This window comes from Bubalus bubalis, chromosome 12, assembly GCF_019923935.1.
Source record: "Bubalus bubalis isolate 160015118507 breed Murrah chromosome 12, NDDB_SH_1, whole genome shotgun sequence".
NCBI lineage: Eukaryota > Metazoa > Chordata > Mammalia > Artiodactyla > Bovidae > Bubalus > Bubalus bubalis.
The window spans coordinates 82,335,934-82,356,869 of record NC_059168.1 but is presented as its reverse complement, the minus strand read 5'-3'; the positions used below and the strand labels follow the sequence as shown (position 1 = coordinate 82,356,869).

Here is a 20,936-nt window from a genome sequence, read left to right as displayed (position 1 = left end):
TCATCGCAGCATGGTTTATAATAGCCAGGACATGGAAGCAACCTAGATGTCCATCAGCAGACGAATGGATAAGAAAGCTGTGATACATATACACAATGGAGTATTACTCAGCCACTGAAAAGAATACATTTGAATCAGTTCTAATGAGGTGGATGAAACTGGAGCCCATTATATAGAGTGAAGTAAGCCAGAAAAAAAAAAACACCAATACAGTATATTAACACATATATATGGAATTTAGAAAGATGGTAACGATAACCCTGTATGCGAGATAGCAAAAAAAGACACAGATGTATAGAACAGTCTTTTGGACTCTGTGGGAGATGGCGAGGGTGGGATGATTTGGGAGAATGGCATTGAAACATGTATAATATCATATGTGAAACAAATCACCAGACCAGGTTCGATGCATGATACAGGATGCTTGGGGCTGGTGCACTGGGATGACCCAGAGGGATGGTATGGGGAGGGAGGTGGGAGAGGGGTTCAGGATGGGGAACACGTGTACACACGTGGCAGATTCATCTTGATGCGTGGCAAAACCAATACAATATTGTAAAGTAATTAGCCTCCAATTAAAATAAATAAACTTACATTTTAAAATTAATTAATTAAAAAAAGAAAAATAAGACAGCAAACCCCAACCAGCTCAGTAACTACATTAAATGTAAATGTCCTAAACATCACAATTAAATGACAGAAATTGTCAGACTGAAAAAAACAGCATGACTCAAGTTATATGATTTCTACAAGACCAAGAGATGTACATTTAATAAATACACAGATAAATCCAAAAGAGGTAATAGAGATGTGTCATGCAAATACTAATCATAAATGAGGAAAAGAGGAGATAAAGATATGTCATACAAATGCTAATCATAAAAAAGCAAGAGCAACTATAATATCAAACAAAACAGAATTCAACTGTAATAATATTAGACAAAATAGAATAATATTAGACAAAGAGTATTCCTGCAAATAGAAAGGGACATTCCATCACAATAAAGGAGCCATTTCCTTAAGACAACAAAATAATATCTGCAGATACCTAAAAACTAGAACCCCTAAATATCAATACATAAAGACTGACAGAACTAAAGGTAGGATAAACAAATATGCAATCATATTTGGAAATGTCAACCCTCTCTCAGGAACTGATAGAAAAACTAGACAGAAAATTAGTATATATAAAAGTCTGAACAGCTCTGACACCCAATCCAATGTAATTAACACTTATACACCACTATATTCAATATCTGCACCCCATATGCAATAATCAAATTCTGAAGACAGAATTATTTTGAAGACAGACAATATGCTATGCATAAATCAAACCTTAATAAATTTAAAAGGTTAAAATCATATCAAATATGTTCCTCAATCCCAAGAGAATTAAATTAGATAATAAAAATGCTTATATTAGAACAAGCTTAAATGCTTACAGAAGAAAAAAGATTTAAACTCAATGATCTAAACTTCCATCTTCCATCTAGACAAATATGAGCAAATTAAATCTCATAGTCAGAAGAAAGGAAATAGATAAAAAATAAGGAGAACAGAAACCGAAACCAAAACCTATTTTTATTGAATATTAGTAAACTGATAAAAACCTGGCTTCACTGACCAAGAAAAAAGAGAACACAAATTACCAGTATCAAGAATAAAAGAGGAACATCACTACAGATCTGACATAAAATAAAAGTGTACTAAAGAAACATTAAAACTTTATGCCAATATATGGTAAAATATAGAGGGAAATTCCATAAAAGATGGGAATAAAAAAAGAGGAAATTTAAATTTTTAAAGCCTTATACCTATTTTTAAATTCTAATTAAGAATTATCAACAAAAACCTACCCACAAAACTCTAGTTTCACTAGTGAATTCTACCAAACATTAAGAAATTAATTCCAATTCTACACGCTAGTAAAGTAATGCTCAAAATTCTCCAAGCCAGGCTTCAGCAATACATGAACCGTGAACTTCCAGATGTTCAAGCTGGTTTTGGAAAACGCAGAAGAACCAGAGATCAAACTGCCAAAATCCACTGGATCATCGAAAAAGCAAGAGAGTTCCAGAAAAACATCTATTTCTGCTTTATTGACTATGTCAAATCCTTTGTGTGGATCACAACAAGCTGTGGAAAATTGTTAAAGAGATAGGAATACCAGACCACCTTACCTGCCTCCTAAGAAATCTTTACGCAGGTTAAGAAGCTGGTTAAGAACAGTTAGAACTGGACATGGAACAATAGACTGGTTCCAAATAGGAAAAGGAGTACGTCAAGGCTCTATTATTGTCACCCTGCTTATTTTACTTATATGCAGAGTATATCATGAGAAACACTGGGCTGAATGAAGCATAAGCTGGAACTGCCGGGAGAAATATCAATAACCTTATATACGCATATGACAACACCCATATGGCAGAAAGTGAAGAAGAACTGAAGAGCCTCTTGATGAAAGCGAGAGAGCAGAGTGAAAAAGTTGGCTTAAAGCTCAACATTCAGAAAACTAAGATCATGGCATCCGGTCCCATCACTTCATGGCAAATAGATGGGGAAAGAGTGGAAACAGTGTCAGACTTTATTTTGGGGGGCTCCAAAATCACTGCAGATGATAACTGCTGCCATGAAATTAAGAAGACACTTACTCCTTGGAAGAAAAGTTATGACCAACCTAAACAGCATGTTAAAAAGCAGAGACATTACTTTGTCAACAAAGGTCCGTCTAGTCAAGGCTATGGTTTTTTCCAGTAGTCACATATGGATTTCAGAGTTGGACTACAAGGAAAGCTGAGCACCTAAGAATTAATGCTTTTGAACTGTGGTGTTGGAGTAGACTCTTGAGAGTCCCTTGGACTGCAAGGAGATCCAACCAGTCCATCCTAAAGGAGACCGATCAGTCCTGGGTGTTCATTGGAAGGACTGATGCTGAAGCTGAAGCTCCAATACTTTGGCTACCTGATGCGAAGAGCTGACTCAATGGAAAAGACCCTGATGCTGGGAAAGAATGAAGGCAGAAGGAGAAGGGGACGACAGAGGATGAGATGGTTGGATGGCATCACCGACTCAATGGACATGAGTTTGGGTAAACTCCGGGAGCTGGTGATGGACAGGGAACCCAGTGTGCTGCCATCCGTGGGGACGCAGAGTTGGACACGACTGAGCGACTGGACTGAACTGAAAGCAAAGTCTTACAGAAAACAAAAGGGAACACTTGCCAACTCATATTTTGAGACCAGCACTACTTCAGTGCTAAACCAGAAAAACATTACCAAAATAAAAATCTATAAACCAGTAACTCCATCGGCAAAGATAGGTAACAATTAATATGCTATCTGTTATACACAATTATCTGCACAGAGGCCTACTGAATGGTCTACCTTGCTGGTGAAATCAAGTACAACACTGAGGTACTTACTGCTCAGAGATCCAATACATGGGCACTTTCTGCATAATGTGAGTAGTTGGGAGACCTATGTCCTAACACAGGAAGTTATCCAGTAAAAAAAAAAAGTAATTTAAAAAGATACTTCAGGAAATTATTCTTGAACTTCAACCTAGATGACTTAAACAATCTTTTTTTTTTTTTAATTTTATTTTATTTTTAAACTTTACAAAATTGTATTAGTTTTGCCAAATATCGAAATTAATCCGCCACAGGTATACATGTTTTCCCCATTCTGAACGCTCCTCCCTCCTCCCTCCCCATACCATCCCTCTGGGTTGTCCCAGTGCACCAGCCCCAAGCATCCAGTATCATGCATCGAACCTGGACTGGCAACTCGTTTCATACATGATATTATACATGTTTCAATGCCATTCTCCCAAATCCTCCCACCCTCTCCCTCTCCAACAGAGTCCATAAGACTGTTCTATACATAAGTGTCTCTTTTGCTGTCTCGTACACAGGGTTATTGTTACCATCTTTCTAAATTCCATATATATGCGTTAGTATACTGTATTGGTGTTTTTCTTTCTGGCTTACTTTACTCTGTAAAATAGGCTCCAGTTTCAAAAATATGGAACGCTTCACGAATTTGCGTGTCATCCTTACGCAGGGGCCATGCTAATCTTCTCTGTATCGTTCCAATTTTAGTATATGTGCTGCCGAAGCTAGCACTTAAACAATCTTTAAATGAAGAAAGTAGATTATAAAACATTTTACTTCCATAGAACATATCTACAGTAAAAATACTTAGAGAAAAAAAAACATCTGAAAGAACAGATCATGAAATGTTAGTCTTACTCATCTCTGGATGATGTGCTTATCTTTATTTTTTACTTTTTGCTCATTCTTAGTTTCTGAAACTTTTACTGAGAATGTGTATTGTTTTGTCAACAAAAAAAAATTTATTAAAATTCATGAAAAGAAATTTAATAAGCTATATAAGCTGAGGCTCCTGAATCACACAGTTCAAGAGAGAAATGTTTCATTTCAAAACCAGGGCGCTTCAAACGGTCTATGCTTCCCAACATTTTTCCTGTCAAGACACACACACTACCGTGTTTGTACGGCACTGGAGGCTCAGTGGTAAAAACAATCTGCCTGCGACACAGCAGACACAGATGTGCTCCCTGGGTTGGGAAGATCCCCTGGAGGGAGGAATGGCAAACCCACTCCAGTATTCTTGCCTGGGAAATCCCATGGACAGAGAAGCTGGAGGGCTATAGTCCATGGGGGTCACAGAGAGTCAGACACAACTTAGCAGCTAAACAACAGCATGGCACCTATGGGTAAGTAGATGAGGCTGCTGGAAATTGGAGGCAACCAGCCTGGGCTTGCGCTGTCAGAGGGCCACCAGGCCACTGGACAATTGATGGCCTGGTGGACAACTGATGGACAATTGGGGGCCTCAGCTCACATACATCTAGGCAAGCTGCTGCTCAGCATTAGGAAGCTCTGGGTTATGGTATCTCAAACTCAGAAACATGAGAAAAATCTCCTGATTAACATAGGAAAGCTCTAAAAATGTCTAATTCCATGTGCTATTTTTAAGTCTTTATTCAAGATAGAGAAGACGAAATTACTATTTATGGCCTGGCAAACACAGCCAAAACAAGTTGCAATCCACATTTAAAACATCCTCAAACAGCATATATTTTATCAAACAATAACTGAAAAATATTGAAGTGGAACCAAATAGCTCCTATTTCAGTCTGCAGACTCTACAATGAGTTTCAGAAACACGGTAACAACAATCTGGCTCCTTCTCTCCAGGCATACACAGGAAACATCATTTGGCAGATGAGAGTTATGCCCATAAAGATGAGTTAGATGATAAGCAAATGATCATTACCTCACATTATATGAAATGGAAAGAAGCCATTAATGCAGCATTAAAGTCATAAATTCACACATTCAGAAGCCAACAAAATAAAACATTAGTTCTCAAAGCATTATTATCTCATTCATGCTGCCACATTATCTGTACGCAGTAAAGTGAAAAGTAAAAGTCGCTTAGTCATGTCCGACTCTTTGCGATCCCATGGACTATATGGAATTCTCCAGGCCAGAATACTAGAGTGGATACCCTTTCCCTTCTCCAGGGGATCTTCCCAACCCAGGGATTGAACCCAGGTCTCCCTCATTGCAGGCAGATTCTTTACCAGCTAAGCCACCAGGTACCGGCCCATACACAGTAAAAGCTCTAACAAATGTTACAAATTGTCTGAAATACAGAAGGGTTAATCTTCCCATGTTCATGTTAACTCACAGATTTCTTGGTTTACTTATGGACTCAGAGCAGGGTCTAATGTCAAAGCTCAAAGGGGCCCTGAGTGTCTGCATCACTTCTAGATTCTGAGCACAATTCTCAGAGGCCCACCACATGGTCCCCAAGCCCCAATCCAACAAGAGGGAATCACCGGGGAAAAGGTAACTGAATATCCCCAACTATTCTGGGAACTTCCTGATCCTTATAACTCTATTTACTCCAAACGTGGTCCACCTCAGTAAGTGCTGGTGAAAAACCTATAGAAAGCAAATTGAGAAAAACCTGGAACCCCAAAGTTTTAGAAAGTCACAAAAACTATTCGCCTTCTATTATTCTCAAAAAGATACTAAGCAAACATGGCTTCTTATCTAGCCTTATAGATCTAATTGTGGTATGTATACACACTGTGTACAACAGGAATAAAAAACACAAGTATCATGACAATTACCCACAAACTTATATATGTGTATAATATATACAAAATACGTACATGTGTGTATGTACATACACACACATACACACACATCAACTTACAAAATTAACTCACAAGAAACAAGGAAATACACTATGTTCATAGATTCATTTACAAAATCATTTTAGTAGTTACCAAACACCATTATCCATTTGATATGGCCAAAAGCTGTGTGCCTACTATGTGTTAGACACCATGCTAGGCACTAAGAATGAAAAAAAAAAAAAAAAAAATTCAGTAACAGAGAAGCCCTGATTCCAATCTAATAAGGAATCACACAAGCAAAACAACAATTGAAAAAGGAAAGGAAATTAGGCTAAGTGCAATGATACAGGTACAAAAAGTCCTACAGAAACATTAAGAAAAAATGCACAAATCATGAGGAAGAGGCCAAGGAAAAAAAGGTTGCCCAAGAAAGCTGATGTATGAACTAAAACATGAGAGCTAATTAATTAAATAGAACGGTGGATGCATCTAGACTAACGGAACCATCGGCACCATGGTATAAAAAGCACAATGGGGCTCGAAACTGCAAGCTACTTGACACTAGACCATGGGACACATGGCAGGGGCATCTCACAGGAGACACAGGCAGACTAGAGCTAGTCTTATTTCCTGAACTAGAAAATAAGAGCTGCATTCCACAGTCAACGGAGCACAAGTGAAAGATCTTAAGCACGTCTTACAGTACTAGTAACAGTAACAATAATAGCTTAATGTCTCCTAAGTACTCAGTACATCAGACATTATTCTAAGAGGTTTATATATATATGTGTATATATATAAGCTCACATCATTTCCCCACAACCCTTTGTACAGGTTTAAGCCTGTATTACAGATCACTGAGGCTCAGAGACATAAAGTATCAATAACATGTCCAAGGTTAGTATCTAAAAAGCAGCAGAGCCAGACTTAAAGGGAACCTTGATAGAATTCTCACTGAAGAATGATCAATTTGACAAGCAGTGTAAAGTATGGATTACTGAAGGGCATATAAAAGAAAACCTTGTTAGGAGACTGTTGCAAGAAACCAAGTAAAAAAAAAACGTCATGAGCCTGAACTAGGGCTGAGACAGATGACATGCACAAGCAGCAAGCAAGCGTCATTTTAAGATTCCAGGGACGTGGTGAAATTAAGGTGAGTCTTCTCCATTGCATCACTCAGTATAAGTGCAATGAATTATTTCTCTCTCCCCCCGCCGATGGGCTATAAATCCTTAAATCTAGGTAACCTATATCTTGTTGTATACACAGTGCCTAGGATAACAGTGCCTGGTATGGTGGCAACGAAATAAATCTTTGTCAAGGAAAGAAAGAAGGGAGGGAAGGTAAAAGAAGAGAAAATGCCTGGATTTTTGCCTTGGTACAGATGAGAGTATCACTGACCAGAGTACTGAGGGAACGAGGTACTCCAAGTAACAGAATGGAAGGAACCGATTTCAAGAAGCGGAGGTGAATTTATATAAATATGCAGGAAGTTTCACATTTGCTCTTACGTGACAATATACACTGTGTAAACTAACTTCATAAGAACTCTATTTATTAGTGGATCCACTAGTAGACAGTCCTTGGGGTCCAAAGAGTTGGACATGACTGAACACAAAGCACAGACATGGAATTGGAGCTTCCCTGGTGGTTCAGATGGTAAACAATCCACCTGCAATGCAGGAAACCCAGGTTCGATCCTTGGGTTGGGAGGGTTCCCTGGAGAAGGGAATGGCAACCCACTCTGGTATTACTTGTCTGCAGAATTCCACGGACAGAGCCTGGCGAGCTACAGTCCATCTGGTCGCAAAGAGTCCAACACAACTAAGCAACTAACACACATGCATACATGGAATTGTACAAGAATAATAATTCTAACATACTAATATAATTAATATCACCATTAACATGGGACTCAAAACATTTTTAAAACATTTGATTTTTACATCTGAACATCTGAGAATGAGAAGGAAACTGGCCCTAGGCCACCAATGGTGCATTTAACCAGGAGCTTAAGACCAGCCGGGGGAATCCTCTGTCTTCCCACCATTCCGGAGGTTTCAAAACTATCAATGCCTCCCTTCTCCTGGCTCTTTCACTGTTGATTATTTTAACCTAATGCTGCTTCTTAATTAAAAAAACATTATTAAAAAGCAGACATTACTTTGCCAACAAAGGTCTGTCTAGTCAAAGCTATGGTTTTTCCAGTAGTCATGTATGGACGTGAGAGTTGGACTCAAAAGAAAGCTGAGCGCACTGAAGAACTGATGCTTTTGAATTGTGGTGTTAGAGAAGACTCTTCAGAGTCCCTTGAAATGCAAGGAGATCCAACCACTCCATCCTTAATCAGTCCTGAATGTTCATTGGAAGGACTGATGGTGAAGCTGAAACTCCAATACTCTGGCCACCTGATGTGAAGAGCTGACTCACTGGAAAAGACCCTGATGCTGGGAAAGATTGAAGGCAGAAGAAGGGGACAACAGAGGATGAGATGGTTGGATGGCATCACCGACTCAATGGACATGAGTTTGAGTAAGCTCCGAGAGTTGGTGATGGCCAGGGAGGCCTGGCGTGCTGCAGTCCACGGAGTCGCAAAGAGTCAGACACAACTGAGCGACTGAACTGAACTGAAAGCTGCTTTAAGGTAAAATATGTACACCACGTTCTTCCAAGCACATGGGGAAAAGGGCACGTGAAGCACTAAACACAGTGTCTGGCACACAGTAAGGACACAAGCAGTTGTCATCACCAGTGACCACGATTATCATCATCACGATTCCAACAACCTCTCCACTGATATGTTAAAGTAACACAAGGTCAAACAAACATAAGTGGAGGTCCTGTAAACAGAACATAACAGATGCATTTATGTAACAGCACATGCACTTAATTGTTTTCCTCCATACCTCAGCCCTTCATACATGGCTCTCGTAGGTCAAAACACTCCCCCTGCCTTCTCCTACCTTCTACTCATTCTTAAGCTTCCTCTCCAAAAGTCACTTTTCCTGAACAATCTCCTCTCACACTCTTGGTTAAACTCTCACCCTGCTCTGTATTTTTCCTTCAGATTTATCAAAATCTGTAAGAATATATCTGAGTGTCTACATGCCTTGCGAAGGGCTTCCCAAGTGGAACTAGCAGTAAAGAATCCACCTGCCAGTGCAGGAGCTGCAGGAGCTGCAAGAGACACGGGTTCGATCCCTGGGTCAGGAAGATCCCCTGGAGAAGGAAATGGCAACCCGCTACAGTATTCTTGCCTGGAAAATCCCGTGGGCAGAGAAGCCTGGAGGGCTACAGTCCCTGGGGTCGCAAAAGAGTCAGACACAACTGAGCGCACACACACACATGCCTCGTGAGGTAAAGGATCATGCATTTTTGCTCATAATCAAACCCCTCAAACCCAGCAAAATGTCATATATATCCATGAATGATACTCAGTAAACTTCTGCTGAATCATGTATCAAAGAATGATCAAATCCAAGACTATTTACTAGTTTATATCTGACCAACTCTTGACATATCTACAAATGATTTTCTGCATTCAATTCAAAATAAAAGAGTACAGACACTTACAAGAACATTATTAAAACTGGCTAAGAGTTTTGTACAACACATCAATTTCATATCTCTCCAAAATTCACATCTTAAAACAGAAATCAGTTAAGATGTGTTAAAATTATTTTAATAAATTCATAATCATCCTTGCCAATAAATAGCATCTATTCTGATTTTTAAGAAATATTAGTTGTTGTCAATTTGAATTTCTCATTTTTTAAATATTCTGGAAACTCTTACCTTGACATTTTCCAATAATAGATGTAAAATCATCTTTTGCAGACCTGCAAAAGACATATGTAAAATTAAGACAACAGTTTTGCCATAACAATACTGTGTAGTACTACTATAAGACACCACAGATCAGACAACTTCTCTAGACATTAATGTTTAATGACATTCCTTCCCTCACACAGATAGGTTCTGTGCCACAAATAAGACCCTTTCATTGGTGACAATGTTTTCTTTAAACCTTATTTCACTAGGTACATAGCTACAGTAAGAATACAACAATACGAGCATTAAGTGATTTTAAGCACAGCCTTTTAATACCATAGAGATGCCTGAACCCTAGCCCCAAAGGCTCTGGTTTAGAAAATCTGGGACGGGGCCCAAGCAAAAGTATTTTTTTTTTAAAGTTCCACAGATGGATCCTGGTTAAGAACCACTGATGAGTATCATATCACAGATTTTAATCAGGGAAAAAAGTCTTGTTTTCATAAGTCGAACAGCTTTAACAAGTGACCATATACATATATATTTTATATATATAAATGACCTACTCAATATCTGAGTTCTTGAAATACATACCAAAGTAGTCTAATTATTATATCTTCAAAAATGAAAAATGTTAAACCTTCTAGAAAAGAATTTATAAACAATTATCCAAAACTTTAAGGTCCATTGTATTTGATCTAGCAATTTAATTTCTATAAAGCTATCCCTGGGAAATAATTACAGATATACACAGATAAAGGCAGTTAATACAGTCTAATTTATGAAAAAGAAAAATACAGCCAGTATAAAGAGATTAATTATTAAATTTTACTACATACACTCTATGAAATATTATACAATTATTGTATGTGACATGAAAAGATGCTAACAATGTATTAATTTACAGAAGTTAAAGAAAAAGGTATCAAATAGAATGTAGAGTATCATTCTACTAAATATACAGTTTATACACACACACAAATTTCAAAGAACATATATCAAAATGTTAATAGTAGACAACTTTTGAACCGTAAAATTTGCTGTTCTTTCATAAATACTTAACTGTATTTTCTAACATTTGTAAAATAAGTAAGCATTACCTTTAAAACAAATTTTAAAGACTAAGATTTTTAGTCATTTATTAAATTATATTAACAAAATCCAGCTACAATTATGGAAATAAATTTCCTCAAGAAATTAAGACTACACAGCCTCCACGTGGACTAGAACAAAAAAGACATGACCTCGCAAGTGAAGTTGACTTGATGTCAGCTCTTGTAACCTGGACAAAATATTCAACATGCTTTCCTTTTCCCTTTCACTAACAGGATAAGTAATCGCAACTTTAGAGTTCAGATATGATTAAATGAGACATCACATATAGATTACCATGAAGTAGACCAGGCGGCGCTAATGGTAAAGAACCTGCCTGCCAGTACAGGAGATACAAGGAACAGGGCTTTAACCCCCGGATAGGGAAGATCCCCTGGAGAAGGAAATGGCAACCCACTCCAGTATTCTGGCCTGGGAAATCCCATGGACAGGAGTCTGATGGGATACAGTCTATAGGGTCACAGAGAGCTGGACACAACTAAAGTGACTTAGCACACACACTGAAGTAATATAATCACAAATAGTAGTCTGTTCTTTTTGCTGGTAAAGGGGAGGAAGGGAGGGGAGACAAATTTGTTTTTCAGAACTTCACAGAATATATTCACTTAAGATACTTGAGCAAATTGGGAGGAGGGAAGGCAAGGGTGCCTTTTTTTATGAGTCCCTTATTCTAATGCTTTTTATTGTGTTTCATGAAAGTTTCTAATCAGTTCCCATATTTATAACAGCCCATAATCATAAGAAACTATCACTTCAATACTTAGGAAAAAAGGAAGTATGTATTAACCACTTATAATCCATAACCACCAAATGACAAGTAGCAATTCACAAACTGTTTTTCACCCATGTGACTCCACACATAAGCAGGTTAAGTGTCATAGTGGAGCATGCGATTGAGGCCTTTGCCACTCACTTCAAAACTGAAGATGAGGGACAGCAGCCTAGCCCTGCACTGCAAACAGCAGAGCTGTCTCCTCAACTATAATGTTTCAGCTTTGCCTGTTTTCCACTATCTCCTGTTAATAACCGCTTCCTAATACCGAATAACAACCCCAGACACTATAATTATCTTTCATATTCTAATTCAATCCACAAATATTTACTGAATACTGAGTGCCGACTACTATTACTACTGGAGTCAATCTTGGATTGTATGTGCTCCTCACTGTGGTAGAGAAGACACAGATGGAGCAGTGAGAACAAACATCTTAAAAATTCAGGCACGCCACTAGTCACAGCATTGACTTCGGGGATCTACCTTGCCCTTTTTCTTTGCTGACCACCCCACTTTGCTCAAAGACATTTCCTTTCAGGCTACTGCAAAGTAAGTGTGGGTGTCTATCTGCAACAAAAGCAACTGAATGCCAACGTGAACAAAAGAATGGGCTCTGCCCCGTAATATCCTCTCCAGAATCTGCTTCCCCATCCCACTTGCTGACAGGCCAGGCCAATAAAACATAAACTAAGCACCTATTACATCCGAGGAAATATACAAGTGCAAGGGAAAAAAAAAAGAAAACGGTCCATGCCTCCAACAGTATAAAGGAGCCGCAGACTTCAGATCCCATTCACTGGAGTTTTAAACAAATGGCACCCCCCTGGAGTACTGCAAAGCAGAGGTCATAAATATACTGGGGGAAACCCACATGTAAACATATTGGCATAGATGGGTAAAAGGCATGATCAAGAGGTAGTACAAATTTGTAGACAAGAGCATGAACACTGAAGCTAGAAGAGCTGATTTCAAATCCCTGGGCAAGTTATTTCACCATACTGTGCCAGAGTCTCATTTGTAAAATAGAGAAAGAGGACTTCTGCAAGGATTGAGCTAACACGTGTAAAACACCTACAACAGTGCCCAATACTGTTAGCATTACCTTCTTACCATTAATGTGTTGATTATTATAGGAGCACCAAGGATCGATACCTAACCAATGAGGCGAAGGGGATCCAATGGGAACAAGTCCCTGAAAGGCTTTCTCATACAGCTGCCTCTTGGCCCCAAAAGGCTTTAAATGGACCAAGTTACAAAACTCTTGCAAATTACAGACCAGACGAAGAAGATCTTGATGACCATCACGTCTGTTGCCCAGAAATGTGCCCTCACTACTTAGTCTCAAATGCATGAGCGGACTCCTACAGAGCTGGCCTATGTATACGTTTTATAAATATTATTGTACATGCTAGCAATCCAGTAGCAAATCCTCTTACAAAAGCAAATAATTACTTTTTTTCCTTTTCATCACAATTTTTAGTAACAAGTTCCAGAAACCCTTAGTCAAAATCTCCTTAACAAGCCTAAGTATCAATCCTTTGCCACATGTGTATTCCAGTCCTAACAACTAAAATCATTCCATTAACGTCCCCATTTTGTGTGTGTGTGTGGGGGGTGCGGGATGGGGGGGAAGATGGCAATTTTGACTATCTGCTGTTCATAAAGAAGTCACACGATGAACACATTTCTCCAAGAGAAACACTTCACATCACTGCAGCAAATGGAGTAGGAAGTACCAGCCCATCTCTATTAACAATTATCAGCTAAAATACCATGCCCCCGAGGCTCACTCTTGCTGTTAGAGAAGAGGGCCCTGCCTATCAAAGCCATGTGGAATGAAGAGTGAAGTTCTGAAAAGCAGTCATTATTGCCAATTATCTCTGTCCTGATGGTTTTAAGAATGATCACAGAGGCTCTCGATCTGAAGTCAGAGCCCCAACGGGAGCTAACCCTCCATCTACTCCCCTAAAAGTTATCCAAAGCTAACTCCAGTTCTGTTTGGATAAATGAAAAAAGAAATTTTGCGAACAGAAACAGTGTGCTAAAAACTGAATGCTTATTAAAACTAGTTTCAGTCAACAATAAAGTATCGGGAAAAACTTCTGACTGGTATCCAGGCAGCCTGAAATTTCCACCTCATTTGCTTATTTTTTGAGACTCAAGACTTGGGGCTTTCCTGGAGACAGGAGTGGCCCCCAGATTTAGAGGTACAATATGTTTAGTCTGCTGTTGACAATTTCCTGAGAGCATAAACTAGTTTTCCTAAATTAGTTGCCAATGTTGCTATTTCTTTCACAACTGATATACTACTTAAAAATAAAGTGCATGAGAAGCCCAGCTCTGAGAAGTCTTCTAAATGTGCATGTAATACCACTGCTGTCTCAGGAGGACAGAGAATCAGCGGTCTCTAGTACCACTAAGCCTTAGTGTTCTGCAGGCCCATATTCCACCTACAGCTTTATGCCAACAGAGTAAAGCTGTCTCTATTGCTTTTTCACCTTCCTGAGCATATGCTTATCTGACTTAGCAATAACAGAAGAGTGATTTTCAGAGCTCTGGAATATATGCTTTTGTCTACTGAGAAAGTAAAATTTCTCAGGAGACAGAGTGATCCAGGGAAGTAGAAGGCATACTCTGAGAACAGCCTTCATCCTTTAATTAGCATAAGTTGGCGTTTGATACCTTACAAAATTACATGAGTTAATAACAAAATTCCTTTAAATATACCCCCTTTGAAAACCTGAGTTCTCATAAATCAAGTAAATCTTTTCTGTAGGGAACTGCTGAATGAATACAACTGACACTTACCTGATCTCCACACACTGGTCTTGAACTGCGGCCAAGAGTTTCCCATTGCTTTCATGGGGAGAAAGAGAAACAAATCCCTGTATGAGTATCTGTAGCTCTCATTATCGTAGATGGGACCATTTTAAGAAGTTAAAATTATTTTCAAATTTTTTCACATCTTTAATTATCCATTTCTGACCTTATAATTAGATGCGTATATAGGTACAAAGGCATACAAAATAATTCAATAGAGTTGCATTAATATATTTAAACAATATTAATCATGTGCGACACAGGGAATTTACATACAATAAAAAACCAAGAGAGCAAGCCATAAGGATCCTAAAATTAATAACCATAATGGAATTTAAATGCTAATCCAGGTAGAGAAACATTAGGTGAATTTTATGCATCCTTACCTTGCAAGTACCAAATGCCAGTTTATCTGTTTATTAACCAAGCGAACCAGTCCATCAGGGAGCAAGAAAGGAGCAGGGCTGAAACCACAACACATTAGCTAATTTAAAAAATCTAATCATGAAAACCACATATAGTAGGTAAATATTATCAACAGCAGATCTATAGTGAACAAGAGGGATTTTTTCCATTAGAATATAAAAACAGAATATTGGCAAACTCAAAACTGAAAGTTACTAATTCGATATCTGAAACTTGACCACATACATTTCTCTATTACCAAAAAAAACTCTGGTTATGTGGTCAATGATATGTTTTTTCTAAGGAAAAGATATTTGAGGGTGCCAGTAACAGCAGAGTCAGCTTATAAGAAACACTTCGTGCAATGCACACCCAGAAATACAGGCTCCAACTCGAACAAAAACAAACTCTAGTACACAGCTAAACTCACAGAGAGAAACAGAAATCTCCTAAGAACTACAAATGCAAAGAGAACAAAGTCGGAAATGGGCACAGGACAAAGAGAGGAACAGAACTCAAAATGGAGAGTAAACACCTGCGAGGGGCCACAGGAAGGACAGGAGTGGGAGGTGAAGACCCCTACAGAGACCAGGATCCTCAAAAGACTGTGCCATTAGAGCAAGGGGAACAAGCCAAACATCTTGAAGGGAGACCTTCAAGAATCTCATCTCTGCAAGGAATTCTGATCTGTGGGGGGATGGGAATGAAACCTCCTAATGAAAAAACAAAACCCCAAGTCTTTACGACATGCAAGACTGGACGGTGATTTCACTTTACTCACATGCTGCAAGGGTCCCAAGCATAAGCTCACAATAGCATCACTCACAAAAGATACAAGGAAACGACCCACCACACGTGAATCAGGAGATCAGACAAATTAGAGGAGTAACACGTGAAGAAAATCAAGAAAATAGGTGGGAAAGAAAAAATAATTTGATGGGGGAAGAGAAACAGGAAAAAAGAAAGAAACACTATGGAAATTAGAAAACACAACATAGGCTAAAAAAGATCAGTAATTTACATCCGGTATATTTATGTTCATTTTTTAAGACAAAACAATTAATGCCATGAGGTACTTAATATTATTAAAAAGATATGAAACATGCCTGTGATACAATCAACATGAGAATGATAAATTTCCTCCGGAGAGGAAGAAGACAGGCAAAGGTGGGGGTGGGGAGGAGTGGACCTGAGCTCTAACATGTTGCATAAAAATAAAAACAGGGCCATCTGAAGCACATATGGCAGAAGAGCAACAAATGCTTTAATTCAGATGTGGATACAATCAGATTATATTACTGTCTACAATTTTCAGTCTGTTTGTAATATTTCATGATTGAAAGAAAAAAAAAAACCTTGAAAAGGCCACTCAAAACAAATATTGGCTCTAAGACCTTTTAGGTATAATTATCATAAACTCAAGAGCAAAACAACTCAACTACAAGCATTTTGAAAGAAACATATCATGGAGAAGACTAGATAATCACCTCATGGTCCACTCAGTCTATACACTGATCCATGTGGCCAGTGCAAGGAAAGGGACTTCTCATGAGAAAGACACCTCCTGACGCCTGAGCATAAGGCGTTTAAATACAGGACAAGGCTTGCAACAGAGGGAGCTCTTGCAAGTCCTCCTCCTCCATAAACAACAAAAGAACTTACTGTTCAGGAGCACCCTAAACAGACATCTTTTCTGCCATCCCTAACCAACACTCCTCAACACTAGCAAGTGTAGCCCGGTGAGCCCAGGAAAAACAGCCTACCTCTTACACTCCCCTCCCCACGACCACCCTCTCTCTCACTCAGTTCTCTATCACATTCCACATCCCCCAAAATAAGATAAAATTCAGTAAGAAATTCAATGCCTGCATACACACACACACACATACACACACACAGTAAAAGCAGAAAAGCACTGGAGGTAACCCCAGGGAAGAGCCAAAGGTTTGTTTTATTATATACAGAACGCTGTTATCTCTAGCGCTCTTAAAATTAGCTGTCCTCGAGGACAAAGCAATCTCTGGGAAATAATTCTATAAATCAATTCCTACACATGCATCTAAAAGCAAAACTATATCTTTGGTCAGATTAATCATCTCCTTGTTTCTAAAATTAGCACCAGGCCTAAAAACATACTTAACCCTCAAAAGAACTAAGAAGTTTTCAAGAACTGAAACCTAAGAGAACCTTCTTTGATGCACAGCAACTGAACACTGACTGTAAGAGTCGATACAACCGTAAGAACAAAAAGGTTTTTAAAAAGATAATGCAAGAATAGGTCCATCTGTTCTTGAATACACATTCAAGATAAGGCTGAGAAAACATTCAGAGAATGCAGAGATGGTCATGAGATATTCTCAATAACGACTAAGGGATCGAAAATTAGCCCACATTTATCGAAAGATCTTGTCAGGGTATACCAAATGTTTGACAGGGCTATTTTATAAAGTGGGTTCACCTGAATGTCAGCATCCATATCACAATCTGGGATTCAGTTCTGAAAGCTTCAATAATAAATAGGATAATACTGTTTGTACTTGCTGTTCATACCATTTCTCTGAAGCGCTGACAACTCACCTGTACCAGATATATTGGCTTAAAAATAACAAACGATCTGTAATAAAAAGAAACAGCAAAGCCAAATATGAATGAGCTATTCTTTGGGAATCATTTTCTATTTTAGATTTACTGACAAGAAGTCTAAAATACACCATAGAGTGAGTCATTACAAAACATAGAGAATACAACTCTTGACGAGGATAAATATAATCTAATATACACAATAACTCCCACAAGATCATATATTTGTTTATATGTCTCAAGTATTATTCAAAACTTTGTATAACAAGTAAAAGTGGTTTGAGATGCAAAATTTCGCCTAAAAGGCTTTAATGAAACCATAGAATAGAAGTCATAGTGATCACCCATGAAAACCAAAGTATTTGGATAAAGATTATGATACCATTTCACACTTTACAGCAAAGACTTAAAAATAATAATGCCTAAAATGGAGAAGTCCATGGGAAACAAAATCTTCAACACACTATTGAAAAGCAATGTTTTATATGATTCCATTTAAAATGTACACATATGTGTGAACCTGTGTACATGGTTATGTATGTGACAAAAGCAAAAGGTCTGAAGGATAAGAGATTATCTCCAGGTGGTAAAATGAGGAATTATTTATTCCAATTTGTGGTCTTCTATATTCCTAAACTTAGTACATTACTTGTATATATTTCCTAAATTTTTAAAATTTCACATTTGATAATGTAAACTAAATATGCTAGTGTGTCTTGTAACAAAAGATAAAATTATTATTATATTTTCAAACAGGTATATTAATGCATATAGAAATATCGTACTGATGAACCTATGTGCAGGGCAGCAATAAAGACACAGAGAACAGAACTGTGGACACAGCGGGTAAGGAGAGGATGGGGTGAATGGAGAGAGTAGCATGGAAGCACATTCACTGCCATATGTAAAACAGCCAGGAGGAATTTGCTGTATGGCTCAGGGAGCTCAAACTGGTGCTCTGCGACAACCTAGAGAGGTAGAATGGGGTGACAGGTGGGAGGGAAGTTCAAGAGGCAGGGGACATATGTATAACTATGGCTGATTCCTGTTGATGTATGGCAGACATCAACACAATACCATAATGCAATAATCCTTTAATTAAAAATAAACTGTAAAAAAAGTATCTGTATAAATATATGAATACATCCATATATGTGTATAGGTATATATACACACATGCTCACATAGACATACATAGTTAAAACACATGCATTTTTTATAAAACAGGTAACATTTATGCTATTAATACTCATATTAATCAGGAAAATTAAGAATGATTAGTTTAGCAACTGAGTTTACATTAAAACTCAAAAGGACACATTTTCAAATCCCGACTACAAGGAGATCCTACAGTCCATTCTGACGGAGATCAGCTCTGGCATTTCTTTGGAGGGAATGATGCTAAAGATGAAACTCCAATACTTTGGCCACCTCATGCGAAGAGCTGACTCATTGGAAAAGACTCTGATGCTGGGAGGGATTGGGGGCAAGAGGAGAAGGGGATGACAGAGGATGAGATGGCTGGATGGCATCACGGACTCGATGGACGTGAGTCTGAGTGAACTCCGGGAGTTGGTGATGGACAGGGAGGCCTGGCACGCTGCGATTCATGGGGTCGCAACTGAAACTTCTTAAAAGAGCACAGTTACAAAATAGGAAAAAATAAGGAAAAAATTATCTGCTAACTATATCATACATAAATAAGCTATGGTGGTGGTTTAGTCACTAAGTTGTGTCCAACTCTTGTGACCTCACAGAATGTAACCCACCAGGCTCCTCTGTCCATGGGATGTCCCAGGCAAGAACACTGGAGTGGGCTGCCATTTACTTCTCCAGGGGATCTTCCCAACCCAGGAATCGAACCTGGATCTCCAGCACTGCAGACAGATTCCTGTGCCACAGGCAGACTCTTTACCAACCGAGCTATAAGGGAAGCCAAAATAAGCTATACTCACCCCTAATTGCTTTTGTGATGATAAAGGATGCACCATGTTTCCGGTTGCCTCTAGGCTGCAAATGAAAAAAAAATTTGAGAATTTTCCACTGATACTTATATAGTAAGTTATATTTCTTTGCTAATACTCAGTACTGGGCACAAGTTACCAGTGTCTTTAAAACGACTTATAGATAGAAACAAAACAAGGAGAAGCAGCACTAGGAAAGTGAGCATGGCAGAGATACAGGCATTTGTCAGGATGAATTCTGCAAGACAGGAAGGGGATTGAGGCTGGAAAATGTTTCTAAATCAAAACACCAGTGCAAAGACAAAAAAAGTCAAGGTCTAAGACCCACACTGGTTGCCAGTTGGCACGGTCTATTTTGGTGGGCTACAGAGGCCTAAAAGGGGTTTTGCTTGTAGAAAAAGCGATCATATGGATCAATAAACTCATGCCCCAAAGCAAATTTATTGAATATTAGCTTCATATTCATACAGAAAATACTACAAACAGCCACACTGATATATAACTGCTGTATTAAATAGTCCCTTAAGTACAGACCAAACATAGGTTAAACAATACTAGGCACTATAACCTGGAAGATGTCCTATTGGTCACAAAGTGCAGACAGATGTGGCTTAAAAGCACAAAAATGTTATTTCATTCAACAAACATGAATCGATCATTTACTTTGCAGAAGACAAAATTTGGTTTGGGGAAGGAATATAAAAATGAGTCAAATGTAGCTGCCTTTCGAGCTTGTAGTTCAGTTAAAATCAATAGAACCAAACAAAAAAAGTGTTATGAGGTTTCAATATAAGTTGATGCAGCAATGCGTATTTCTTTAACCAATTTATAATGTTAAGCATTTCTATAACATTATTGTAATTAACCAGTGAGTGCTAAGGTGTGCAAAGGTATCTTATTCAATTAGTGGCAGCAGCAACTTTCCAGCTGCATAAGATACAAAATATCAATTGTTCAACACAAACAAACTATATAAATACTTTTTAAAAATTATGCATGAGGATCTCTCCTAGCCTACAAAATATTCCAAAAGGCAGAAACTGCAGTGGGAAGGAGGTTAAAGAAAAGCTTGTAAACTTTACAGGAGAAGCAGTACTTTCTCCAGTAAAGAAACTCAGCAGCCAAAAAAAAAGAAAGAAACTCAGAAAAGAGACTGTAAATAAGAATTCGTATGGGCTAGAGCCCATGATCTTGAACGAAACTCCTTTCCCATCTTGCTGCACATTCTGATCTTAAAACAGCAACTGGCACACGTTAGGCACTCAATAAATATGTTTAACAAATGCGGATTTCTGGTTCTTATCTCCACCCTGTGCCTGAGAGGTCCTTTCTAT

General features: G+C 38.3%; 1 protein-coding gene and 1 non-coding gene across 4 annotated transcripts in view; both read right to left on the bottom strand.

Annotated features, from left to right (window-relative positions):
- Nucleotides 1-20,936, bottom strand: part of NBAS (NBAS subunit of NRZ tethering complex) — a 331,354-nt gene that overhangs the window by 309,438 nt on the left and 980 nt on the right. For 2 of the 3 annotated variants that reach the window (XM_044926228.2, XM_025261541.3), the window contains exons 2-6: nt 19,594-19,648; nt 17,636-17,672; nt 15,040-15,117; nt 14,642-14,689; nt 9,970-10,013 (exon numbers count right to left, since the gene is read on the bottom strand). In XM_044926228.2, coding sequence (XP_044782163.2) covers nt 9,970-10,013; nt 14,642-14,689; nt 15,040-15,117; nt 17,636-17,672; nt 19,594-19,648 — 262 coding nt within the window. Of the gene's footprint in view, nt 1-9,969; nt 10,014-14,641; nt 14,690-15,039; nt 15,118-17,635; nt 17,673-19,593; nt 19,649-20,936 lie in introns of those variants that run through there. The other variant, XM_044926229.2, reaches the window with a different exon arrangement.
- LOC112578297 lies at nt 4,017-4,123 on the bottom strand. Its single transcript, XR_003102589.2, has one exon. It is a non-coding gene; the product is annotated as a U6 spliceosomal RNA (small nuclear RNA).